This window comes from Pundamilia nyererei, unplaced genomic scaffold (genome assembly GCF_000239375.1).
Source record: "Pundamilia nyererei isolate P.nyererei 1_Seehausen unplaced genomic scaffold, PunNye1.0 scaffold00069, whole genome shotgun sequence".
NCBI lineage: Eukaryota > Metazoa > Chordata > Actinopteri > Cichliformes > Cichlidae > Pundamilia > Pundamilia nyererei.
In genome coordinates, this window is record NW_005187470.1 from 1,063,783 (window position 1) to 1,090,573 (window position 26,791).

At 39.3% G+C, this 26,791-nt stretch overlaps 4 protein-coding genes across 4 annotated transcripts; 1 reads left to right on the forward strand and 3 right to left on the reverse strand.

Moving 5' to 3' along the window:
- Positions 1–719: 719 nt before the first annotated feature.
- anxa11b (annexin A11b) lies at positions 720–6,777 on the reverse strand. Its single transcript, XM_005736414.2, has 15 exons — positions 6,615–6,777; positions 4,602–4,968; positions 4,486–4,523; positions 4,166–4,309; positions 3,933–4,020; positions 3,711–3,805; positions 3,515–3,628; positions 3,259–3,349; positions 2,953–3,032; positions 2,769–2,825; positions 2,590–2,683; positions 2,365–2,460; positions 1,232–1,290; positions 1,006–1,128; positions 720–918 (listed from the first exon to the last, which is right to left on the reverse strand). Exons 2-15 carry the CDS (start codon positions 4,957–4,959, stop codon positions 859–861), a joined length of 1,497 nt encoding a protein of 498 aa, XP_005736471.1. The 5' UTR covers positions 4,960–4,968; positions 6,615–6,777; the 3' UTR covers positions 720–858.
- Positions 6,778–7,679: 902 nt separating this feature from the next.
- LOC102215752 (zinc finger CCHC domain-containing protein 24-like) lies at positions 7,680–20,113 on the forward strand. The gene is made up of 4 exons (XM_005736415.2): positions 7,680–8,149; positions 9,463–9,663; positions 18,594–18,758; positions 19,068–20,113. Exons 1-4 carry the CDS (start codon positions 7,943–7,945, stop codon positions 19,179–19,181), a joined length of 687 nt encoding a protein of 228 aa, XP_005736472.1. The 5' UTR covers positions 7,680–7,942; the 3' UTR covers positions 19,182–20,113.
- A 468-nt stretch (positions 20,114–20,581) lies between these two features.
- LOC102216035 (peptidyl-prolyl cis-trans isomerase A-like) lies at positions 20,582–23,327 on the reverse strand. Its single transcript, XM_005736416.2, has 6 exons — positions 23,055–23,327; positions 22,874–22,904; positions 22,190–22,278; positions 22,013–22,109; positions 21,389–21,464; positions 20,582–21,217 (listed from the first exon to the last, which is right to left on the reverse strand). The coding sequence occupies exons 1-6, from the start codon at positions 23,205–23,207 to the stop codon at positions 21,082–21,084; spliced, it is 582 nt and encodes a 193-aa protein (XP_005736473.1). The 5' UTR covers positions 23,208–23,327; the 3' UTR covers positions 20,582–21,081.
- An 867-nt stretch (positions 23,328–24,194) lies between these two features.
- Positions 24,195–26,594, reverse strand: LOC102192033 (peptidyl-prolyl cis-trans isomerase A-like). The gene is made up of 6 exons (XM_005736417.2): positions 26,287–26,594; positions 26,172–26,202; positions 25,803–25,891; positions 25,617–25,713; positions 24,829–24,904; positions 24,195–24,682 (listed from the first exon to the last, which is right to left on the reverse strand). Exons 1-6 carry the CDS (start codon positions 26,452–26,454, stop codon positions 24,547–24,549), a joined length of 597 nt encoding a protein of 198 aa, XP_005736474.1. The 5' UTR covers positions 26,455–26,594; the 3' UTR covers positions 24,195–24,546.
- Positions 26,595–26,791: the final 197 nt, after the last annotated feature.

The following is a 26,791-nucleotide window of genomic DNA, read 5'->3' on the forward strand; positions in this document are numbered from 1 at the left end:
CAAAATATTGAGAAACAGAATATGGATAACTTCCTGTAGCCATACAACTAAGATTATCGAATGTTTGCTAGACAAAACAAAAGAAAATAATTGCGTAGGTCCACAGGCTTACTCGAACGGCACAATATGATCTGTCTTTAGGCTTTGGCGTTTCAGCACTGAGTGAAAGGCAAATAAATGTTGATTGGCAATAAGCTAATTTGCATAGACTTGGAAGCAAGAGTTACATTTCAGTTAACTAAAACAAACACCCATTACAGAAGAGATGCAAATATTATTTCTTACATTCAGAGAATGATTGATTGATTGGGATATGATCATATGCATATACAATAATAACATACACCTTTGTAAGTAGGTACACACAGTTGCAATGCTTGGCAATACATTCACAAAGCGCTGTACTAAATATTTCTTTCTATATGGATTGCAAAAATTAGTCACATGGCACACTAGCTCTTTTTCAGATCTTACTTTCTTTTTACTTTGTGAAGTTCTACTGTTACCCCAAAATAGGTTTCCTACAAACTAAAGTACATTTTAAATATTATTGTGTAATATAGTCATTGCAGTAATTTAGTTAATTTCAGGCACACACACATTTTGTTGGCTACCACTCAACCTTTTGTGTAAAAAGAATAATATTAATGCACCTTTAAAATATGAATAAATGCAATACAGTAGCAAAAACTATGTAATTTAAGAGAATCAAAAATATATATGTTGATTTGATGTAATAATCAGAAAAATGGCACTAAATGCATGCATCAAATGGAATATAAGGTCATATAACATTGTTTCAGTGTGGATGTATATGATGTCCTTTTGAGACACGCTCCTTTGGGGTCTTGGTGCTTTTTAGTCACTACCTCCACACAGCTTCAACAGCAGCTTCTTGTAATCCCCAGAGGTATCACCCTGAGAAATCCAGAGAAAACGCATCACATAACAAGCACACGGTGATTAAGCTTTGATCGTCAAAATGACAAAAACAGTGGGACTTACTGAGATATCAGTGTACAGTGATTTTCCGTAGGTCTTCAGATACTCCTGCCTGATGTCCAACATATCTACCTCGGAGCGGGACACCATGACACGGATGAGGGTTCTGTCCTTTGTCCCTGCTCCCTGTGAGCACAATGTAATACCTCGTTTATGTCTTCTCCATTCTCTCTTCACAAAATCAGAGCACTAAACTAATTATCCGAGGGATGACAGACAACAGATGTACCTTCATGGCCTTATTGAGCCTCTCTGCAAAGTAACCGGGGGTGTTCTTGATGCACTTCACTAAAAAAAGTCAAATGAAAGATAAATAAAGGAGCAGAAGATGCTGTTGTACATATAAACCAACAAGACATAGCACGCTTAAAAAGAAAAGACCGTGAAAATTGAATGGATGGAACATGACACTTCTGAACATATTTAGTTTATATTGTGTCCGCCAATAAGGTTGTGTAACTGACCCAATTTGTGGTTTTACTACCTTGGTTATTTTTAATGAATGCAGAGCACAAACAACATGAGATCTACAGCATCTACAGGTCTACAGCAGCAGAAGACCATTCCTGTCAGCTAAGAACAGGAAACTAAGGCTACAGTTTGTGCAGGCTCACGTCTGAGTCTCGATTCTGCTGCAGTACTCAAATGGCAGGTTCTGAATTTAAGGTAAATAACATAAAAGTGTAGACCAATCGGGCCTTGCATAAACGGTTCAGGCTGGTGAAGGCTTTGAAGGACGTTTTCTTAGCAGACTGTGGGCTCCACAGTACCAACCGAGCACTGTTTAAATGTTGGAATGTGTCAGGTCTGTCAAGTCTAACCTGGTGTAGATCCCTGACGTATACCTACCTAGAAATGTAAGTGCATGTTGTAGTTGCTATATACATTTAACAAACTACACTTGTGACCTTGCTTGGCGAGCTTATGGTGCCAGTCAACACTTTCAACACTTATGATGAAAGTCGCCAGTGAATGAGGGTGTCGTATCCTCTTCCTCAGTTTAAGTCTTTACCTCATTTATATTTCTAGCTTTAATATACAGCTGGAAATATAACTTAGTTGATTCTACAAAGCCCTCAAGAAGTGTTTGCTGACATTTAACAGATTGAAGAATCAGTTTCTAATTTTAAAATGCCTCATAAAAACCAATGTGTAGTCTTCAGTCTGTCTTGCCACCATTTGCTTTCAATCATGTATTTAGGTCAAACAGCTGCCTGTATTGCACCTGCATAGTATTTATAGGAAAGTCTTGCAGAACAACCTCAACCAGTGGCTTTAATATATACTTAAAGCTTTTGCATGTCTTTGGAAAGTCGCTTCAGTTTGTTCCGGGCTTGGAAAAAAGAGATCCAGAGAACGTACCCACAGCCACCATGCCAGACTCAAGATTGCCAGACATTTCCCCGCAGATGCTCTTCTCAATGTCCTTCCCGCACATATGCTGGTACTCCTGAAAGACTATTCAAAGACAAGATACACAAGCATGACAGTTACAATGTAATTCTTTAAAGGTTTAAAAGCATATGTGCTAAAGCGATTCTATTTATGACACTGAAAACAAAATAGTAAACTTCCTGAGCTACACACCTGCCCTAAGGTGAGGCTTGCTGCGAGCACACAGGATGGCATTAAACTGAGACTCATCAGTTCCCACCTTATTTTCTCCTGCTGCATACAGTTTCTGAGGAAAGAAGGAGAAGGATAATTATGGCTTGCATTTGCTTTCAGAGAGCGTTGAGGACACGAAGCCATCTTTAAACAAGTACCTGAGCATCCTGTTTGGCCAAAGAGATGTCAACATTTGGCCTTTCATCACGATTTCCCTAGAGAGAATAGAAGGAAGTAGCATTGAGAGCAGTATAACATTATGTGGCACAGTGCAGAAGTTAGGTCAGAACTTCCCTTTATGAGAAAGCTCTTTGTAAGTCCAGCAAAATGTGCTGATGCTACCTGACAGAGAGACACCAGGAGTCTGCGAAAGTGTCCAGACGTGTCGCTGCTAATAGAATCCTCCAGGCTCTTCCCGTACTCTGGAAGGAAGGAGGGGCTTTTTAGGAAAATATATTCATTTCCATAATATTTGCATAGGACATTTCAGACACTGACTTTTTCAGAATTCATTATTTACCTGTTGATCAAATAAGCCTGCTCAGCTTAAAACAAAATATACCCTTATATTAATAAAAAAAACAGGTCTTAATAATGTCTTCCAACAAGAATTTGAATAAAAAGTAGAAAAGACAACATAAAACTCACCAGCTTTGTAGATTCTGGCAATTTCCTGAATCTCTGAATTGGAGCGTGATGACAAAATCTCAATGAGACAAGCCTCATCAGTTCCTGCACCCTAAAACAATTACAGAAAAGCATAGCGAATGCGATCAACATTCATTTGCAGCCAGCCATTTCACATTCACTTATTTTCCTAATGCACGATGAGCGAGATATTGTGGTTTGGGCAGGAAAACCAAAACTGAAACCATTTACTGAGACAACCGCATGAGCTTCCAACCTTTATAGCCTCTCTGAGTTCAGATGCATCAAATTGTGCTGGAGTCTTCAGCATGGCAAGAACCAGATCTTCAAAGTTTCCAGTTAGCTCAGACTTCAGATCCTTGGTTAAATCCTAAGCAGAAAAACAGAAACATCTGACTGCAAAGTCAGCTAAGATAAAACTGTCACAAAAGCATTATTATTTATGAAAGTACCTTTCCATAAGTAGTTTTATAAGCTGCTATCAATGGAACCCTCTGCCTTTTTGAACGATTTCCCAGAAGTTCAATAATGGCATTTTCATCGGTGCCTGTCAAGATGTTATTTTGTTAGAATCAATTTATGATGTGTAAAAGGAGAAGGAGCAAATGAACTGCTAATGGGAAACAATATTATATCTGATGGGTTTAGCATACTCAAACGCATATTTTACTGACCAAAACCCTTCATTGCCTTTCGAAGAACTTCAACATCCTTCAGTGGATCAGCCCCTGGAAAGTCTTTAATAGAACCCCTGTACCCTGTCTAAAAAGCATAAGAAATAATAAACACATATATAAATAAATTATACATATATCTGACATGATAAAATTCAACACAGTAACAAGTGTGTATGCTGTGGTAATTCTATTTGTGTTAAATACCACAGCATGCACCTGCCACATCTTACAGGCATGGCAGGGGCCTGAGGGTTGGAGGGACCCCCACTTCCATATCCAGGCATTGAAGGGTTAGTGGCAGGTGCTCCTGGGTAACCTGGCATAGGTTGGCCTGGGGAAGGGCCTCCTGGATATCCCTGCGGAGCTCCTCCTGGCTGCAAATGAAGGACAGCTAAGTACATGGTGACAAATGCATATTAAACAAATAAGGTTCAGATAGGAATGGTAAAGATAAGGAAACTTAAGCAAATGAGATTTAGCCTGAGCCAGTCCATATAGTATTAGCGAGCTGACACGTAAGAGGTGAAGAGTGAGATAAGAATTTACATACCGCTCCATAGCCACCTGGTGCTGCACCCCAGCCTCCACCTGAAAGAAAATATTGGCTTAAAGAAAGAATAGTACCTCACAAATGTAATCTGTCATGCCTTCTTCTTGAAGCCTCACCTGCTGGAGGCATGGATGGATAACCTCCTGCTCCAGGCTGAGCAGGGTATCCACCAGCTTGGGGAGGGAAGCCTCCAGCTGGAGCAGGGTAACCACCCCCCTGGGGTGGATAACCCCCTGCTGCTGGTGGGTAACCACCTGCCTGGGGTGGGTATCCGCCTGCCTGTGGGGGGAAGCCTCCTGCTGCAGGTGGATAGCCACCTGCTGCAGGGGGGTAGCCACCTGCTGCAGGAGGGTAGCCACCTGCTGCTGGTGGATAGCCACCTGCTTGGGGAGGATATGCCCCCGCCTGAGGCGGGTAGCCTCCCGCCTGTTGTGGGTATCCTCCAGACTGAGGAGGGTATCCTGGGTAGCTCATCTTCAAAACCTGGAGGTGAAATAAAGCTGGAGACTATCACTGTGTAAATATTTGTTTTTTATGTAAAACTTTTTCAGGGAATTTATGTTTTTGTCTAAAGAATGTTTACTGAATGGGCTCGTTAAATCTCATATAGAGCAGAAACAAAACAAACATTTTCCCCAAGACAATAGGAAATTGTTTAAATGTCGCTCACCACTTCCACTGATCCGTATCCCTGTCATATGATAATGACATTGCAATGTGTTCACTGTTTATGAAACTGTGCAACTTTTGCTTCCCCATTCTCAGAAAACAATATAATATAAACCCTCAATAATGCAAACAAGCAACAGTTGCCAAATCTTAATAAGTAATAAGTGAAAGGTGAGTGGTTTAATACCTGAATCTTATAGTCTGCATGTCAAAGAAATTCTAAACAGAACAAATTTTGTTCAGGGCAAAAGATAATGAGCTGCTGAGCTATATGCAAAGCATGCTTTCTGTAACTTCAAAACTGTCATTGTGCATACCAGCAGGAAAATATTTTGGGTTTGTGTTTGTGAAGTGAAACTATCAAACAGTTTGAGTGTGAAGTTGAAGCAATGTCCATACAGTTTAAAAAGATGTCTAAAGATATGATTTTCATGAGTTAAAACGAAGACAAAAATGCTTGAATTTCAATGAATGTACCTATTTACTACGTTGTTATTCTTTATCTGTTCATATTTTGCAATGTGTCGATAAAAGACCTTCCTTCCTTAACTAGGAATGCATGTATTCTGCAAGAACAAGTGCGTAAACACAACTTAAAAAGTTAACGACAGCCAAACAAAAGACGATTTTTCGAAATTACTGATTTTAGTTTGAACAGAAAGACCAAGGGTGTGTTACAAATGAGTTCTTGGAAAACATTTGGTTGCTGACACTCCCTTGCTTTTCAGGTTTTATTTTCTCAGTATTTTGAAACAATGCCACGGGCACTCGTAGTAAATACCACCAGTTAGGCAACAGAAAAAATACGTAAGCGAGGGGGAACTCACATAAATTCCTACAGTAATTAAAAACAACTAACTGCTGTATGTGTAGTACATGTTTCGACTTTGAACGTCGAAAAGCTCTTTTAACGTCAAAAGCAGTAAAACCAAAGTCCTTATACTCGTGAGAGCATCACAGGCCTGCATTTTCTCAACTAACCAGCTGTGATTTTACTGTTCAATAATAAACGCATAATAATAAAAACCTTGGCCCGTTCGTGATGGTAAGAAGCATTAAGTGATTTAACCGTGTGCCCTGAGGCAGAAGAGCAGAAACGACCCAGCCGTCCGTTAACGTTACACAACACTTTCCAACCGAGTTACTGCTTTAGCATGTAGCATCCGGCCTGGGCGACTAATAAAATATTTATTTTAATTCCTTACATACATTTTACAAGCGCTAGCGTGCCGCTGTGACGTCCCCAAAGCAGAAAGTTAATTGCTAGTTGCTATCTGGTAACGTCACCATTAAACGGCTGTTTGTTTGATCAGGCAAAGCTAAACGAAACAAAAACAAGTCAACAGCCAAAATGAGCCGCTACATTTCTGCAAGTTCCTCGCTGTTGTTTATTGCAACGTAAAGAAATATTTGTTTTAAATATATTGCAGTGGAAAAAACTATAGATTAGAGTTACTTACTTGGCAGATGCGGGCGTCAGATCCAGGAAGAGCCAGGCAGGGAGAGACCAGCCTGAATGTGGGTGGGTCCTAGTTTCCGTGCTAGCAGTAATAACCTTTGCTTTGCTTGTTGTTACCGCTGGAGATAGAGACCACTGTTGAGTCAGAGGGCTGTGATGTGTCATTCTCTCCACACTGAGCACTGGAACATTGTTTGGCTTTAATTGATTAAAGTTGCTTCCATACAGGGACAAAAACCAAAAGATGATCTGTAAATTAATAACAAAATATTAAAAGTGTTTTATAATGAATCTACCCCCCCCCCCCATGAAACCTGTGTATCTATGCAAACAGGGGTTTTCTGTGTATGCACTGCAAACGCCCCAAGCTTCCACATCACACTTGTTTACTTTTTAAATTTCTATTTTCATGTCTCTGGGCCACATGACCTCATGTATAATACAAATTGTTATTTAAAAAAGCATGAATCATAGCGAGTAGGACATCCCCAGACCTTTCATTTGGATCGTAATTTAGATTATTTTGAGCCTCCAAAAATGAATGGTTAAACACATTATTAAAAAAAACAAAAACACGCGTGGGCAATAAAAAACCCCACTATTTTACAAGTCATGGGGTTATTACATGTTTTAGCACGACATTTTAGCTTTCTTACTGAATTAGTCAGTGTGAAGCACTAGATGGCAGCAGCCCACTTCCTCATTATAATCCACTGGGCTTTTCATTTGAGCTGACACCAAAGCAATTTTGTGTGCGTTTTATATCTGGAAATCATTAATTATAGTAAACATGAAGAAGTTTATCGACACTCTCACGAATGAAGGAATTGAAAACCCGACATGAAGTTTAGATATTAAACAAAAGAAATATAAAGCACTTTTGTAAATATGTGAAATCTCATATAAGTTTAATGTGGCTTTTTAAAAAAAATTATCATCATCACTTGCGTTATATTTAGACGATTAAACAAGTACAGAGAAGTTCCCTTCTTAATACAGATGCCAGCGAAGGTAATCAGAAAGAGATGCAAACTCATGTTGGCCCTCCTATTCTCTGTGACGCAACGCAGAGTCCTTGCCTGTTTGCTGCTCCAGTCCTCCAGCTCCCACACAGCCTTTCCATTTCAAACTTACACCGAGCCCCTCCCGTGACTTCTCTCCTGTTAGTGGAGTCCTCCTCCCAGGGCTTCCCCCAGGTGAACACACGCAGAGATTACGCCCAGTCAGGCGCTGCAGGGGGATGACTGGAAGAAGTTGGGTTGTCCAGAGAAACCGGCGGTTCTGACGGTGCTGTTTTAAGAGGAGAGGCGCAGACCTCCAGAAGACACCATGATGTCTGCCGTAGAGACTGGTGTGTACCAGCCCGCGCAGCTTCTCAGCTGGGTCTACATGTCCTTACAAGACACGCCGAGTAGCGCTTTTGACGGCTTCAAAGTCGAGTCGGACTCCTCTCCTCTGGACGTGAGCACCTCCAAGCGCAGCGCAGCTGATCTGAGCTCCAACTATCTCAACAACTTCTTCCATCTGAGCAGTGAGGTAGAACGCATGTGATGCTGTCTCAATCATTAAGTTGCGATGGCAGGTTATTATCTCCGTATTTGGATTAAATCTTTATCTTTAATGTTATTTTTTATTTATTTATTTATTTGCTGCAAGTCTCTCCCTGAATGTTCTTCTCAGATATTTCAGCCTTGGTTACTTTGCTGCCCATACTGCAAACCTCACCTGCATGCCTTCATTTGGGTTGCCCTGCGGTGACTGGGTAGCATATGAATATGCGTTTTGTACCCAGATATAGTGCCTGAGTGTGTTCAGACTGTTCTGGTGTCAGCCAGACGGGGGAATGGTAGGTTGAGAAAGACCTCTCACAAGCTTAGCCACCCCAACCCCTTGGCCTCTGCATGGTTAGAGCGGTATACAGTGTTAATTCAGTGCTTAATAAACTACTGACTAATTGAAGAAAGAGATAAGGATTTTTTTTTAAACAAACTGAGTACTTTGTGATGTTTTCTTTAAATTTTGACATCTAAATCCACAAGTTTTTACTTGAGACACAAGACATTTCCACATATCTGGCGTGTGTGCTTTAACTTCACGCATGCCAAGATATCTAGTGGTTTGCTGTCTCTTGCATAGGATCTCACTGCTCTAAAGCACATGTGCATCTGACCACAATTCGTTATTGTGCGATGCCTTCAGAGTAAACAGTGTCCGCAGGCTGTTCTTCATGTTGGTTGGCCCTGCAGTGCCATAGCACCCATCTCCTCTAGAAGCACAATGATGCTGATTATGTCGTGCCAGAAGAACCATTTGTAAGAATGCATGACAAAGGCATTTTGTTCTAATGAGGAAATGGACACTATTGGTTCACACAGTAAGGACTGCACATCTGCAGAAATCAAATAAGGTTGGCTACTGTCAGGGAGACAAACAGGAGAATCAATCAGGGTGATGGACTGACAGACCCCGTGAAATGTTCTTTTATAGCAGAGTCACAACAATAACCTTCTGTAACTTTCTGTGTTTTGGGGATATGGCAAACACTCTTGTGTAGAGCTAAAACTGATGAAATGAGTAAAATCAAAAATTAAACAACCATCTGTCAAACAAAAAAGCCAAAATCTGCTAACTCCAAAGTAAAAATCTTACAGTTTTTACCTCTGATAGTTGAGTATTTCTGTGTTTTGATTGATTTTGAAGCTATTTGAATACACTACCTTGGCCTTTTGGAAGTTATGTTGGGCATTACTTATGAGCTTCGGACATTTGTAGACATAGTTAAGAGCGCGTATCAATGGAAAAATAATTATGATTTGTTTGGGTGGGGGGGCGTTGCTTTTCTCTGACAGAGCTTGAACAATAATTTCTACAAGAGGACTTCACCTTATGGATCTCTCAACAATATTGTGGATGGCCTGAGCTCACTGGCAGACCATTTCTCAGACCTTTCCCTGTCTCCTGAGACACGGAAGCCCAGCAAAAGGCCGCCACCCAACTACCTATGCCACCTTTGTTTCAACAAAGGACACTACATCAAAGACTGCCCTCAGGTGAGACACACAGTGACACTTTACATCAAACAGCTGCACAATATGGGGCTCATTTGAGCTGTCTATCAAATGCATGTGACGTGCTGCATGAATAATACATTTGTAAAGTAAATGTGATGACAAATCCAACAAATCACATCCAGTTTCTTCGTCACATTTCTAGGTATTCTTTCACAATTGTACTGCACTCAATTTAAACTCTACATTCCAAGTTAGAGTATTATGTTTGTATTATTCTTTTTTTTTTAGTGTGAAATACAGTCCTCAGCACATATTTGAATTAGGTGTACCACCACAGGTTGGTAATGAGCAGCAGATGCCAGATTGGATCTCGGTGCTGGCCTTAATGAAAGATGATAGGTTTTTCTGTGGAACTAGGCACGACCTCCACTCCAAACATGAAAGAAATATTACCAGTGCTTTATGTGCAGCTGTGGTTCCCCATTGATCATGTTCTGAAGGAAATGCTTGACATTTGTTAGGTGTAATAGAAATAATAAAATGACTGATGGACAGGATGTGTCCAAGAAACAAAGAAGCAAAAACTTGAATTTAAAATAGCAGGTCAACTTTTACTAATCAAATGTATCTATACCACCCATCCATCCTTTTTTCTGCTTATCCAACTGAATCACACACACACACACACACTCTCTGTCTAGCGATATATAGATAGATATCTTGTAATACCATGTCACACAGGATATCCCTCTCCAAACATGGCTAGTGATTAGGTAGCTTTTTTTTTTAAAAGTAGAAATTGCTTTCTTTTGCAAAATCTGAAAGCAGCAACCTCCTTTTATAATACCACAGACTATAATACTGGGTGATCAGTTTCAGTTATTTCAGTGTTTGTCAAGTTCCATCTATCAGAAAAGCCAAGTTAAACATATTTTTAAGAATATCAATCTCTTTTTGGGGGCGACATATAACAATAGCAGTTTGAGACTTTCAGAAAAAGTCAAAAGAAGATTGCTATTCCATTTGCAGCAAATCATATTTGGCTCCGTTCTGGGAGTTTCCCACCTTTCCATGTGCATGGAAAGTCCAGTATGAGGAGAGCAACAGCAGACCCTCAAGCACAAACAGCATGGAAAAATAAAAATGGGTTAAAAGTTGGTTTGAAGTAGTTATAAGCAGGTTAAAGTTAATTAAATAGTAAACCCAATGTGATCACCTTTTAACAGCTACCAAGATTTTAGGCTGAGATTTTGCACTGAACCAAGACTATGCTAACCGATGCTAAATCACAGTTAATTAGATAAAACATTTAAAGCATGTTATTGATAACACAAGGTAGCCTTTTTTTTAAACTGTGTGACAAATACCTGTTAGGTGTGCTTAAACACATTTGCTTTCTTGTGAATGGAAATGCTTTATGTCTGTAAAGCTAGTAGCATAGAAATACTATAGACTGTGAGCCAGTGTTAGCAAAAAGACGGAAAATGGGGAGAGCCAGTTTAGCTCTGTCAAAAAGAACACAACTGCTTATAATTACTGGTTTTATGCTTTTTGCAAAAATCAAACATTGTAGATAGCATTACTATGCTTTAGAGGAGCTGGTAGGGAATCTAGTGATTCTACCCTACACCAATTGTTGCTCTTTTTATGCTAAGCTAAATTAAGCTATCATTCCAGATGACCTACATTTTTTAATGTGAGAGTGATATCAAACTTCTTATCTATTTCTTAATATATAAGGAATAAACACATTCTCCAAATAATTCTTTCACTCAAAAACAATGAGTACGAATCTCTTTTTTCTCCCTCGAGTTTGATCGTTCTCTCCTAAAGTCTTGACTCTGCCAACACATGGTAGATTAGTGTACTCTAGCACAGAATACAGCCCATATAGGAATGTAAGGAATGCTGACAGCACATGTGCAGTGACTTTATAGCTCTTCGCACATTCACATCTGTGAACACCTGCCAATTGCTATGAAAAGTAGGTGTATATTCTGTATTTTTCTTTGGTGTCATGAATCACATCTTCATCTAAGTGTATCAAAGAAGGTCCTAATCACACACTTTAAAGCCACAGACACTTGGTAGAAATATTGACAACCCTTCCTGTTATGCTATTGGTCCTCTACAAGCTTCTGACTCAATCATCTCACAAGCTTTGATGTTTCTTAGATGTTCTATATGAAAACTTAGTTCTAACTTTTCACTTGTGATTTTATCCAACATTGAACACAAAAAGCTGACTCGTTGACAAGCACTCCTTTAAAACCGGATAGCAATGGGTCTGGAGCCTTTACTAGCTGACAGTGGGCAAAAAGCATGGGCTAACACAGAAATTAAGATAACTATACATTATCAGATCCACAAATACAAATCGGGAATGTGTTTGGACTGTGGACGAAGCTGCAGCAACCAGTGAAAGTGGGTAAATGTAGAAATTTAACACAACAGGCTATACGAGTGGAGCTCTAAAGAAACAGCAGCTTTACACAACTTGAGGTTTAGAATTTTTATGAGATAAACTGCGTCACAATCTTCATCTGTAAGTTGTGATTATCTGTTTTTACCTTGGTGTATTGTGAGTAAGTCTTTAGGCTGAGTCTGACGCTAGGAGACAGGGAACATTTTGTGGAGCTGCAGTGGATAGGAATCAAAGGATGTCATGGCTCAGTAAGATGAGAGAAGGATCCACACAGGAAGTCTGTGCCTGAAGCCTTAAAAGCATTTTCTGGAACATCAAGTCTAAAATTATACGACAAATACATGGCAGGTAATGGGAAAAAATAAAAAGTTTTAGGTATAAGAGAAAATGCTAATGCTGCCATTTGGCATTTCAATAGTTAACATCGTGCTGACAGCACTGTGGAGCGTTGGGTTACTTGCTTCATGAGACGATTGAAACGTCAAAGGAATTGTCAGAGATATTTACGATTCTGCTTTATTGCTATACTCTTTAAATTATGCAAAATCTGGAAACCATTTTTCCTCCTGGCTTTTTGCCACTCTTGCTCTGCTTTAGAAAGATGATGTCAGATTTTATCATGTGTTGCTAATATTTCAGACCCAAAGGGATGATTACGGAGCTGTCGCCATGACAAAAGGTCTCTTTAGTTGAAGTTGTGATGAACGTTCGTCTGAAGCTGTGCCTAATCAACAAACTGCTTTTTGTTCTCGCTGGTTGGAATCTGAGGCATTTTTAGCCAACTGAAGTTTAGTATGCTTTTGATGTCTTAGGATTGCAGAAAAATAGTTTAAAAAAAGTTAAAAATCCTTCATACTATATTGTCTTTAAGATTCACATTTCCAAGCAAACGACAGGTACTCATCGAGGGTTTACGTGGTTTTTCCCTTTAACTTAGGGTCACATTTTAATGTCCTCATCCCAGTTAAGTAGCTCGACCTGCTTACAGTAAAGAAAGTACACAAGTGACAGAGTGCTGACAGTAAATGGGTGCGTGGTGGGAAGGGCCTGTGATAAATAAGGAGAGCATTGTTTCTGCAGAGGGGCTGTGGAACCAAAGGTCAGGAAGTCAGGCTGTATTGTTCGCACAGTGCTGCTTGGCTGGAGTCATCTCTGTCTCTCTCGCCTTTCTGTCAGTGCAGGGCAGTGGCGAACGAACTCTAGCTACACTGAGATGACTGCATCCGTTTTTGCAAACTTCTGGGTAACATAGGAAGTGCATGTAGGTCTTTACTGTTACAGTTTAATCACACTTGAATGGAGGGGAAAAGTCTGCTTTGAAAATTAGTTGCAGAGATTACAAAAGAAACTTCTTGATCTGATCATTGGCCTTTGAACATAAACATATTTTTAGTTCTCAGTCTTTTTAGTCTGTGCTGCGCCACTTATATGTCCAACATTTAACATAATGTTAATTTGTTGTGTTTGCACTTTCTATTTTTAGATGTAAGACAAGATACACAGTGTTAATAATTATCATGCAAGATAATGATAGGCAGATGTTTTATTTTTATTTTTGGATCAACACAGTCCAGCTGTTTGCTTGTGTTTAAAGTCTTTTAGCTAGACGTAGATCTATATGTTTGCATACAGGCATACAGGCCAGTCAGCATTCTGATCTCGGCAATGATGCATTTACCAAAAAACCAAAAGTTTAAACATAAAACAGTATTCAACTGTATTTGGTACTTCTGAGAAATGTACTATAAAATGAAATTACAGGAGGATGATCTCAATATTTACAAAGTTTTTAATTGACTGAAATTAGGTGAGTATCAGATTCGTTTTGGGCTGGATAAAGTGAACGACGCTGAACTGGACAATCTCATGTAACCCTGTCTGATTACTGTTGCTGTGGTCCTTTTGTTTTCACTGGTGATAACTGTCTTATCTACACACAATATCCTGCCTGGCACTTCTGGTTAAACATCTGCTGAGGATGATGCAAAAGATAGGGGAAACCCTGGAATTCAGGATAGATAGCCTTCATATGATAAAGAGTATCGTCGGCTCAAGGCTAAGGAACACATATAGGAAAAATGCTGTAGAGATCACTTTTATTATGGTTCCATGTTTTTAATATTTTCCTAAATGTTACTCAAACACATATTGAACTGAAATTGGACATATTTTGCTGTTCCAACCCACCATCTGTTCCTGTCATTCAGTCTTTTGAGAAACATAATACCTATAGTTCAGTGGAGCTCAGTCAGATTCTGGACCAATCAAATGGCTTGGTCCCCCCCAGACTCCTGCATTTGAGAAAGATGCATAGAAAATGTCCATATGTCTGTGTGATAATCATTCTCCTTGCTCTGTGTGCTTTCAACACTGGGTCTGATTGATTAAAACTCTACAGCACTACAGAACCAGTCATCTGCTCTTTGGCCTCCAGATGTTTGTATCTAATCATATTCATGTTGGATTAAAGAAAAGTTCATCCACTCTGTGTTTCAAATGTGCAACATTTGTAGAAAAGCTTTGCAGAAAGATCACAGCTTCGGGCTGTATCTGCATAAAAGAATCTTTTGACATCTTGATGTTTCCGTAAGTGGAACATTTGGCCTTGATTTGCTCTGAAAAAGAGGAAACACCATTGTGTAAGACATAAGTCAGCATCTACTGGCCAGGAAGAGACTGATATCTTATTTCCTCGAATCACTGCTCTGTGGTTTGAGCCCACGGTCGTGGTGAAGCTGCTAGAAAAACTTTATTAAACTCGGGATGAGAATAGAAGTTTTGAGTTGAGGACCTACAACACAGTGAGAGCAGCAGCGCACGAACCAAACAGCTTCATCTATTCAAAACGAGTCATAGTAAAGCAAGTTAGAGCAATTCTTCAGAGAACAGTGCATAAGTCGACACATCCTATATTTTAAGTGGTAGGCACGCCACTAGGTTTGCAAAAGACTGTGGCATATTTGTTTGTTATATGGAGTTTTTATCCTTTTGTTTTTATTTAGATGGACTACAGCTGATGTATCAGATGTTAAATTATTATTTCATTATTTCTTCATAACAGCTGTGAACCCCTAGGGCATCCAAACTTACTCAGATGTGTTGATTATTTATGAATTGGAACATTTGTTTCAGTTTTTAAAATATGCACTATGGTGAAAAAGACAGCCTTGTAAAAGTTGCTCAGGTTTAAAAGTAGGCACGTCGTAATGTTATCACTTTTAAAATAAGCAGCTGCTCAACAAACTAGAATCCAGCCTAAGATGATGTCTTCTAATTAGTTTTGTTTGACAAAATGCTGCTAAAGCCCTAAATATTTGTTTGATAATCACATAAAACTAAAAAGCAGCACATCGTCATATTTGAGAAGCCATAACCAGTTGAATTTTGGTTTACTGCTGCCATCAAATTTGTCCTCTTAAAAACGCAGCTGTTTTAATAGTCTCTCTTTGGGGCTCGTGGGAATTGAGGCATTTGTTGCTCTTAACCCTCCTGGAGAGTTGATTTCACAAGATAATGAAAACTATCTCTTAAATCAGCACAAGAGTCTTTAAAACACAGGCGACCTTTTGCTGCGGTGGTCAGCCCAGGCATGATTGTGTTGTTTTGCTTTGCTTAACAGCTGGACTTCTCCATGGATGCTGTGGGGGTCTGACACAAATTAAACCCAGCGAGGGACAGAGTGTGGTGGGTTTGTTAGTGTGGAGTAATTGACCACATGGTATCCAGTAGGCTTAGCTGTGCTGAGTTCTCCAGGATGAATTCTCTCGTGGGGGTATGGGAGTAGGGGAGAGTGAATGAGGGACTGGCGAATGGAGACGGGGGAGGGGGGGGGGATTTGGAGTAGTCCATTGTTTATCCTGATGGTTTCCAGATGATGGCAGAGGGAGGCAGCCACCTCCTGGGTCTCTCTCACCAGGCTACAAGGATCTGGGCCAAGCTTATCTGCTGCAGCCTACAAATCTGGCTTTACATCCCTCTATGCAGTCTGGGGCTAATTTAAATAAGACAACATAAGTATTGGCTGTGAAACTGAATATGTTATAATTCACATAATAAATGAATTTCACAACTTATTTATCTTAAAAGAGTTTCTCACATGTGGTTTCAGACTGAAAGGTTTTGGGGTTTTAGGCCTGCTGTTTGTTTCTATGTGTTTTATTTTCTGTGTATGACAAAGAAAATTGAATTGAATGAAAATTGTTCTCAGAAACTGCACCAAGTCTAAAAAACACAGGCAATGGAAGTAAAGTAACCTCTGCAAACAAAGACCAAACCCAGCTGCCTTAGCTGATATTAGTATTGCTGCAGTCCTTAACTTTTCTACATATCAGGAATGCAGATTTTGATATAGCACACAGCAGAAGGAGAAGATAGCTTCTGCTGTGTGCTATATCAGGAACTGCTTCAAAGGCAATTACTTCAAATGGCTTGTAACTGCTGGAAAAATGCTGCCTAAATGAAATGAAAGGCATAAGAAGGCGTAACTTAATTACACGTACTATTTACACATGGACACAACTGTGTACAGGCTTTTTACTGAAAATCTTAAGCCTCATCAGTAATGGTCTCAGTGGGAGGGGGGCTGTCAAGAAGCCATTCTTAAGGAAGGGAAACAGGCGGAAAAGGATGAGATATGCCAAATTACACAAGAACTGGACTGAAAATCAGTTGCAACAGGTCTTGTGGAGTGATGAATTTAAATTTGAAATGTCTGATTCAAAACAGCATCAGTATGTAAGGAGGAGGTGGAACAGTGAGTGTCAACAGTAATCTATAAAACATGGTGGAGACTCTGGTTTTGGGCTGTATTTCAGTCAGTGGTGTTGGAGATTGTGTCAGAACTGATGAAATGAAGAACGCAGAAATGTATTTTCAAAGATTTATCCACCATGCAAAACCATCTGGAAAGCATCTGTTTGTCAGTGGCTTCATTTTTGAGGATGACAGTGATCCCAAACACGCTACCAATAAAGTAAAAGCTTATCTGGATAGAAAAAAACACAGTGGGATAGTGTAAGTCATGGATTGGCCTCCCCAGAGCCCAGACCTTAACATTTTTGAAGCAGTGTGCAATCATCTTCACAGAGAACAGAGCAAAAGGCAGCCAACATCTAAAGAAGAGCTTTGAATGTCCTTCAAATAGCCTGGAGAAGTATTCCTGAAGCCTACTTAAAGAAATTACAAGAAAGAATAAAGTCTTACTAAGAGAGTTCAGCCTGATGTGTGTATATACAGTGTCATATGTAGGGGGAAATGGCCCACTGATCTGATGGATTCAGTCAATCTTTCCTGCTTTCCATTGAGAGTGTCCATTCACTTCCAGGTCAAAAGTGTGTTTTCATTTGTTGGCTGTCAGTGTGACATCTTTGATGAGGGCAGTGGAAACTACAGCGTGTGCAGTGCCCCTCGCTGCCCTGTGGGCTCCAGACTTTAGGTAGAGTTTGTTTTGCTTGTTTTGAAGAGTGAAAGCTGTTTCCTTCTTCAGGAAAACGATAATCTGTCTGCTGTCTCTGTATGCTTGAGAACAAGGGCAAGCATCAAAAGCGATCTCCCACAGTGCCCCTTGGTGGCCGAATGAGGCAAACACATGCTTCAAAATGATTCACAGCGCATTTAGCAGTTGGAGATTTGGCTGATGGAACTTCACAACCTGTTTTCACATATTAAGGCCTGGAAATGAATAAAATTGGAAATGATCAGTGAGAAGCTTTGAACCTGACATATGTTTCTGCGGTGAAATAAAAGCAAAGCATTATGTGAACTTCTCTGTTGTTGTGGATTCAGGCCTGATTCGATCTTAATTTTGACTTGCCCTACTTTTCATCCAAGATGCTTTTAATTCAAACCAGTCTTGTCGAGAGGATTTTCTTTTTTCTTTTCGGTGATGGGCTTAGAATTTTGTCATGTTACACCAGCGCAGAGTTCATCTGGGTTTTATTTCCTCCCTGCTAAGATCTTTGTGTTCTGATTGGAGGATTGTGGCCAGCTGGGAGGGATGACTGATAGCCTAAGGTATTTGTCCTATAGAAGTAAGCCCTCTCCAATTGGTCCCTCCGCAGGCTAGGGCCTCCTTTACAGTCTCCTGGGAACACAGCTGGAGGGAGGGAGTTCATTTCTAATGGGAAAGCTGAGACTCTTTTTGTGTCCAGCAAATAAATTACAACATACAATATCATCTAACATCTTTGGAATTAACCACTGAAACTTTTCTGTTTGCTTTCATAGAACCAAGAGTCTTGTAATTTCCTACAATATCCCTCTAAAATAAGTTTCCTTTGATTAGATTACTTTGTAATATAAGTCAATCCTTTTAGGATTGTTAAAGCACCAAAGCAAATTATTTGACAAAACATAACCATCCCATTGCTGAAAAAAAAAACCCTCTCCATAAATTCTCCTGACCACCAACAGTTCTGCTATCAGGATGTTTTATAATTACATGAAGCTTTGAACTGGCTGCCATGCAAAGAAACAAAATAGGTCATTGCATAGGTTTTCCCCATTAAAAGTGGTGATAGGCATGTATAATTTTTCTTCTTTTCAGGCTCGACCCAAAGGCGAGGGCCTGACCCCATATCAGGGAAAAAAGAGGTGTTTTGGAGAGTATAAATGTCCAAAATGCAAGAGGAAGTGGATGAGCGGGAACTCCTGGGCCAACATGGGACAAGAATGTATCAAGTGCCACATCAACGTTTACCCTCACAAGCAGGTAATGCATCAGAACACAGGGCATCAGGAGACTGGGACAGCTCATTGGTCCTGCACATCAAATCTTTACATGTATTCAATCTATGCAATCAAATCCACTTTTTTGTAGCTTGACCATTGAGGCCAGGACTGATTTTAAAAAGGTGAATTGTTCAAATTTTGGATACATTAGCTGCAGATACCTCTGTCTTATCCTTATATAAGCTTGCAAATGGCATAGCTTGTCTGTTTCTCATGTCTTTCTTGGACCTAGGACTAATTGGCAATTTCTGTATATGCAGGTCATTAATTTCCAGTTTCTTTGTTCCAGAGACCTCTGGAGAAGCCGGATGGGTTGGATGTGTCTGACCAGAGTAAAGAGCATCCGCAGCACCTGTGTGAAAAATGCAAAGTCCTTGGCTACTACTGCCGCCGAGTGCAATAACGCATTCAGTTTGCCTAACACACTGCTCCAAAGCTTCATGAAACACACATAGCTACGACAGCTATATTTTAGTTACTAAAGCTACAGCATCTATAGTGCAGTAATGCATCTCACGCTTTCATGAAATACCCTCTGACTCTGGTTTCAGTAGTATCAGTGGAGATTGTGTTTGCTGGGTTCTTGTAAGCTACTCGGTTTTCATTATGTGAATATTCATTTGAAGTCTGAACTTTGAGCCAACTGTGAATTAAGAAACTTTACTTTCTTCACTTGTGAGCAACTTCTTGGAACAGCTTTCATATAGAGGTTCTTTTACATGTGTGTATATTTCAGAAATAACTTAAATGTTTTTGTATAAAATATGCAAGTCTACCAAGACGGTTATGCAGTAATAATGTATATCTGCCTTGTCCTCTGTATTATTAGTATTGGTGGGTACATCATTTTTCTAATATATGTTTTAAGCCATACTATTTTGTTGAATATTACTCTTTGTGAAGGAATATATTAGTCAACTAACATTAAGTTCTTTTATACTACGTGCTACAGTTTATGGGGAAAACACTCGTCAGGTAGTTTGTGGCTCCAAAGTTTTAAATATGCAGTGTAGAAATTTTTCTAATAGTAACTTACAGCAACTGTATTTTGGCACCCAGTGCTAAAAGACTCGCCAAAGTGCTTATGGTCATAATGTAGTATATAACATGTGACAGTAAAAAAAAGTGAATGTAACAAACGGTGATAAGTGAAGGGTTACATGTGAGTGGTGCTTTTCAGGGTATTTTTCACTGGACTTGCTAATAAATGAGTATGGAACAGAAAAACCCTTTAACTTGTAAACTGTGTTAAATTTAATGTGCCTTCATTTGTATAACCCATGAGATGGATGCTTCTCTATTGAAATATTTGCATTAAAATTGATTTAAACGTGATCGGTTTCTGATCTCATCTCTATATCTCAAGTAAGGATGTAAGCACATCATATCATGAGGGGGGACTACAGAGAATAACTTACTGATATATGGCTTCAGTATCATCAAATACAATCACAGGTAATCTTATAATTAAAAAAATAAAATGATCTGCCTCCATCCATCCTTTGCATCCTCTTTTGTCACACCAAGCCTGTGTGCTCTTCCTCTTTTCCTCCTGCCTAACAACTCTAAATTTCCACATTCTGTGAACATCTGTCAGCCTGTCCATTACACTATATACAAGAGATCAATGTAGAGTGAAGTGAAGTTAATCCTAACTTCACGTTAAACTCATGTCATTCCTATCACATCTCAGTCATTTTGTTGCCCACATACACTTTCTGCCACTCTTTTTCTTCATACAATACCATAGCTCCTCTCTTTGTACCTCATTGTATTTTTTCTACATATACAAATTGTACCTGCTTCTGAACTTCTCCTCAGGAAAGTTCAGAAAGAATATTTTTCCAACATCTCCAATAAAATGTAGGCACTACTGAAATAAGTTTTATTTCAGCCAGTTTGCTGACGTGTAAAATTTCATTGTTAAGGAAATTTTAAATTTTTACACCTTTGTTAAAAATCACATGTTTAGAAAAGGGTTTTGTTTTTACAAATGTATGCCCCTTTTTTGCAAAATTAGTTCAAGTTTATATTGCTAAATTCACAAGCTTTGTCACATATTAGGATCATTCATTATTTTTGATCCATCAAGTTCACATTTAAAGCAAACACGTGTGTTGGCCATTACTTGAGGTAATACAGCATACAAACACAAAAACCTAAACAAAAAATGTTCTGAAATGATCTACTGTCAGCAAACAGAGATAGCACCCTGTTCGCTGACTGAAGAAAGACCCTCTTTCACTCTTGCATTTATTGAAATTACAGCAGGAGATGAGACTACGGACACGTCCACACGGAGTCTAGTCGAGCTGTCCACAGTCTGTGATAGTGATCTTCTTGGAGGTTCGCCCAGTCCGTGAACCGTAAAACTCCACTCTCTCGACTACATCCATTCCCTCCTTCACGCTGCCAAAGACAACATGCTTGCCATCCAGCCTAAATGAAGAAGACGCTTATTTTAATATAGCTGCCCTGGATAATGACATGATCCATGAAGCACCTACGGAGTCTGACCGACTCACATTTTATTAGGTGGAGCCACAGACTGATGAAAAAGAACTTCACTAGCTTCATCTCCTACATTTTATGATGTTTATCAGTACGTACCATTGTGTTTTAGCTGTGCAGATGAAGAACTGGGATCCATTGGTGTTTGGTCCAGCATTGGCCATAGACAAGATACCTTACAATTGAACAAATTCATTCATTAAAGTACATATTTTCACTTAAGCCACACATCTACACAACATATTATACAGCACACTCAAATATCACCGTTAGAAAATCCACCATTTAAAATGTTGCCACCTGGTGGCAGAAGACAAATGTGACTATACCACATTACAATGGAGGACAGCATTGGGTAATTTTCCAGTAAATTGATACAAAAAAACAAAAACAAAAAAAACAATCACAGTACCCATAATATTCACAGAATTGCTAAATTTAACTTGAGATGCATGCATATTTAATCTGGTCATGGCCCATCTCATTTTTGCTCTGGAAAATTACAATTTACTCCATTTACTACCAGCAAAACACCAGTCGCAAAACACCAGTCACAAACACTGTAGCCTGAGATTGTACCAACATGTGTAGTATATCACATTGTGCAGTGTATGCATTATATTAGATGCAATGTATTATAACCTGTAAGACTGTATTTGGTTTTGTACAACCCCATCGTCCTTTTGGTTCCCAAGGAAAAACTGAAATGATGTAAATACTTGCCTGGCCCAGTGTGCTTCAGTTGGAAGTTCTCGTCAGGAAACGTCCTTCCGTAGATCGATTTTCCTCCAGTTCCGTTGTGGTTCGTGAAGTCTCCACCCTGAAAACACAAAACGTGTGACTGTAATTGGACCCTCATAGGACACAGGAAAACAAAAGGAGAGAAATATTAAAGCCTACCTGGCACATGAACTGAGGGATCACTCTGTGGAAAATTGAACCCTTATAACCAAAGCCATGCTCTCCTGTGCACAGCGCTCGGAAGTTTTCTGCAAGAGAGCCTTCATGTCAGTGTCTGCCTTCTTATGTTTGAATGCACACGGTAAACAGAACAGTTACGTTAGAATAAAGCACAAGCAAAATCCTAAACAGCAGAGTTATTTTTTCTTAGTCTTTTCGATATTTATTAGCAACCCTGAAATATTTCTGATGAAATCTTCCTAAAAGAAGAAAAAGTGTGCCTGTAACAGTGTAAGAATGCCACAAACCGCTCAGTTATCAACAGAACAGAATAAAATTTGCAGCCTTTTTGATGATCATGAGTCTCACCTTTTAAATTTGTGGTAATCTCCTGTTTTTCAGGTTTTAACATAAAAAAAGTGAATAACAATCTTTTATCTTATGTTGTGACAACACATTGTTATTCTTCTGATTTACAAACCAAATAGGCAAGCTTTGGCAGAAAGTCAAAAAAACTGTTCTAACATAATCAAAGTGACAACCTGTCGATTCACACACACATTTGGTGTGTCAAGTTAAACTTAGTCAAGTTCAGGCACACCATCATCTTTTCTTTAGGTCTGAGTAGATCAGATACTCGTTCCAGCTTGTTTGGTGTTTAAGGAGGAAGAGAACATCAGTTACCTGCAGTTTTGGGCACGACTTCTGCGTTGAGCTGCAAAAGAAAAAGAAGCAGCCTGAAGGCATTTTTAAAAAATTTTTAAATCTGGGGAGAGTAAATCAGCGACTGTGTGAGGACATCGAACTGAACATTAACATGCAAACTAATACAAGCAGTGTCAACACTTATTTTTAACCTACTCACCTCGAAGGTAACTCTGCCAAGAGGCTCTTTGTCAGCGGCAATGTCAAAGTACACCAGCGGGTTTTTGTTCGCTGCCGCTGGGCCGCTGCTGTACAGACGCGCGGCTGTAAACGCTAAAGAGCAAAACTTTATCCTGTTTGACAGAAGCAACATCTTTATAAACTCACTGTGATGCAATAACTCAACGCAGGTGGACCAACAGTGACCTACAATCACGCTTACATGCGCGAGAGGAGGAAGCTGACTACGCAACCGGAAGCTCTGCTACGTTTCTCGCGAGATTACGCGAGATTTTTTATGCACTCAAATTATTATTATTGTTGTTGTAGTAGTGTTATGCTGCGTGCTGCTCATTTCATTAATGTCATACGTAAAAGAAAGGTTTGTGTAGTCTGTATGGTTCATCTGATCACCATATAGAGTTAGTCTAAAATGAAAATGAATCATTCAAGATGCGCTATTGCTACAGCCCAATCAAAAACAACGTTTTGAAAATTCAAAATCTAAAACATCTACACCACGTGAAACTTTAAAATTTGAAACTGGAGACAATCAGTTCGTAAAGTGAAGCAGACAGTATTTAATCAGTTTTGCATGTCAATTATTTTATTTTTTTTGTATAATGCCTTACCATAAACAATCCCCACCCATCACCAGGATAAAAAGTCTATTTTATTATTAAAAACCCCAATCATAAAAAATAAACTGTTTGAAATGAGTGTGTTGCTGTCACTGTAATGTAACCAAATGTTATACATGCATCATGCTATAAGCAGAATATACACACAAATGTCAGAGTAGAGGTCTTTAGCTAATTCACGGACCTCTGGCCATGTGCATGAAACTGCAAACCTGCAAATATTCGACGATATCAGCAGTAGAGCTGGGGAGCAGCAAAGCTTTGGACAGTGAGTTTGTAAAAGCTAGATTTTGGTTTATAGATTGTTTTGCAACCTGCAGCAATGCGGGGCTGTGGAATAGGGCAGATGCACAGTCTCTCTCTTGCTCTCTTTTTTTTTTTTCTCTCAATTTCAAAGAGCAGCCACCAGAATATTACCAAGTACAAAAGCGTGATAAAGCTGGTCATTTTATAGGCAGAGAGATAAAAAGCTTCTCTCAGTTGATGCCATAGTGCCAATATCTGATATGGCAGACTTTTTTTAAACACCAGATGCCCATTCCTGATGTAAACCCCCCCCAGAATGTGCATCCCACCCTGTTCTCAAACTGAGGACCATGCAGCTGAACACCTCACAAACTGATTGGACTGCGGGTGCATTCAGTTTTATGCCCATGCAAATTTTAATTTGCAGCTGGAAGTAGTCTCCCACTGGCAAAAATTACATTTTACCCCAATCTTTTCACAGTACTTGTGACATTTATCTACACTCAGCAAAAGAGGAAGCACTCTAGGCCAACCTCTTTCACTTTGGTCATTTTATTGAAATTCACCAGGAAATGAGATTACACAATGACCATATCCACATTAAATCTACTTGAGCTCTCCACAGTCCGTGATCGTGATCTTCTTTGAAGTGTACCCAATCTTGGAACCAAAAGACTCCATTTTCTTGACCACATCCATTCCCTCCTTTACTTTTCCAAAGACAACATACTTGCCATCCAACCTAAAAGAAAAAGAAACTGCTTACAATTAATGGCTTCAAGCCATTACTGAATATCACTGTGATATGAATTAAAGCCAGTTTGGATGAAATACACAGCTTCATTGGTATCAGCTGTTATAAATATGTTTCCGTTTGTCAGTACGTACCAATCTGTTTTAGTGGTGCAGATAAAGAACTGGGATCCATTGGTGTTCGGTCCGGCATTGGCCATGGACAGGATACCTTAAAATTTAACAAACTCATATCCAGTTAGATTAAAATACGGACCCTTGAATATACTAAGTAATTCCACTTGTGGCACAGGTGCACACAACAGCTTATATTATTTAGCACACTCAAGTATCAATGTTAGAAAAAAAGTGTTAAAATGTTGCCATCTGGTGGCAAACTTTGTGGGGACCTCCCAGAGTGATGGGAGCAAAATTTCTTGTGCAGACAAGGCTTCTTTATAGATTTCACTAGGCAGTAACTTTGAGCAATGAGGTAAACTAAAGCATGACAAACAAAAATAAACATGACCTTGAAATCTCAAGACAAAAACAAAGAATGGAACAATATTATGTGAATAGTTTTCAAAATGCAAACTGGTTTAAAAAAAAGAAAAAGATTGACAGTGAATGTTACAGTGAAGGACTAACATGTGTGTAATCCTTACAAAAAAAAAATGTGCAAGAAACTCAGGACATTCCTACAATTTAAATGAAAATGCACATAATCTGTTGGCTCCATCTGTTTGACTTCGAGTTATGGACATTTCTTATATATTGACTTGCTTTCAAGTATTTGAGTGAGAAAAATCACACAAATGGCCCAAGTTAAATTTGAATCTGACAAAGTGACTTGCACTATAGAGTTGGAAATTTCTGAAAACCAATAAGTAGCACCGCATTGTTTTCATTTTCACTTGCAACAGTGTACAGAGGGGGATAATTACCTGGTCCAGTGTGCTTCAGCTTGAAGTTCTCATCGGGAAAATTCTTTCCATAGATAGACTTATCACCACCTCCAAAGTTATAAATAATATCTCCACCCTAAAAAAAAAACAAAACGCATCACTGTAGTAATATCACAACAGTCCATTGGTGGAAAATTAATTACCCCCAAAACAAAACACACCTACCTGACATATAAACTGAGGGATCACCCTGAAGAAAACGGATCCCTTGTAGCCAAATCCATGTTCTCCTGTACAGAGCGCTCGGAAGTTTTCTGCAGGATAGACTAAATGTAAATTTTTTCCTTCTCACGGGTGACGAAACACACACACACAAAGCTTTCGGTAATTTTTCATGTTTGAACAGTGACTTGTTACTGTTAGTTTAGGTCCTCCTGAATGGATTTGTAACAGCTGCTTTACAGACCAAACAATCATGAAGCCAACAAAACAAAACATCTCATCCATTCCTCAGCTCTGATAACAGCACTTTCTTGACATTTTGCTGTGATTTGTGATTAAAACAAATAAACAAATGACGAAAACTGTAGTTACCTGCTGTTTTTGGCACTACGTCTGCATTAAGCTGCAAAATAAAAAGGCTCACAGCGATTTAACGCATATTTTCAAAGTAAAAGTTGTTTGTTTGTTTGTTTTTAAACCTACTCACCTCAAAGCTAATTCTGCCAAGCGGTTCGTTGTCAGCAGCAATATCAAAGTAAACCACCGGGTTTTTGCACGCAGCTGGTGGGCAGCTGCTGCACAAACGTGCGGCCGTAAACACCACAGAACAGAATGTCTTCCTGTTTGGTAAATGCAGCATCCTAATAAAAGTCATGTTGTGCAGCTACTGCCTTCAAGTATGTCAGCAACCACCCAGAGCCAGCTTACAAATACGAAGTGGGACGTTTGCTTAGAGAACCGGATAGTCTACTCTAATGATGTTGAGAGGCTTAATTAACGTCCCTTAGAACACCTGTTTTACTGTGTTGTGTCAAAACGGCTGCTGTGTCAAAAAGCCACGTGACCATGGCTAGAATTATCCAGAACATATACTTTAAACATTAGCTCATTAGAGACTTTAAGTTACTTTAAAACCTGTTTGTTGCGTTTCAGTAAAATGTTATTGACTTTCTGCCCACCCAGCCTGTGCGACATTTTTGGATATCTCATTG

Coding starts and splice junctions, on each gene's coding strand:
- anxa11b (XM_005736414.2), bottom strand. CDS start 4,959: ATGAGCTACCCAGGATACCCTCCTCAGTCTGGAGGATACCCACAACAG. Junction 4,310..4,485: donor CACCAGGTGGCTATGGAGCG/GTATGTAAATTC, acceptor CTTCATTTGCAG/CCAGGAGGAGCTCCGCAGGG. Junction 1,291..2,364: donor GTCTGGCATGGTGGCTGTGG/GTACGTTCTCTG, acceptor GACTTTTTTTAG/TGAAGTGCATCAAGAACACC.
- LOC102215752 (XM_005736415.2), top strand. CDS start 7,943: ATGATGTCTGCCGTAGAGACTGGTGTGTACCAGCCCGCGCAGCTTCTC. Junction 9,664..18,593: donor ACATCAAAGACTGCCCTCAG/GTGAGACACACA, acceptor TCTTCTTTTCAG/GCTCGACCCAAAGGCGAGGG. Junction 18,759..19,067: donor ACGTTTACCCTCACAAGCAG/GTAATGCATCAG, acceptor TCTTTGTTCCAG/AGACCTCTGGAGAAGCCGGA.
- LOC102216035 (XM_005736416.2), bottom strand. CDS start 23,207: ATGTTGCTTCTGTCAAACAGGATAAAGTTTTGCTCTTTAGCGTTTACA. Junction 22,905..23,054: donor TTGGCAGAGTTACCTTCGAG/GTGAGTAGGTTA, acceptor TTTCTTTTGCAG/CTCAACGCAGAAGTCGTGCC. Junction 21,218..21,388: donor TGCACAGCTAAAACACAATG/GTACGTACTGAT, acceptor TTCTTCATTTAG/GCTGGATGGCAAGCATGTTG.
- LOC102192033 (XM_005736417.2), bottom strand. CDS start 26,454: ATGACTTTTATTAGGATGCTGCATTTACCAAACAGGAAGACATTCTGT. Junction 24,905..25,616: donor GCTGAAGCACACTGGACCAG/GTAATTATCCCC, acceptor TTAAATTTTAAG/GTATCCTGTCCATGGCCAAT. Junction 24,683..24,828: donor TGCACCACTAAAACAGATTG/GTACGTACTGAC, acceptor TTTTTCTTTTAG/GTTGGATGGCAAGTATGTTG.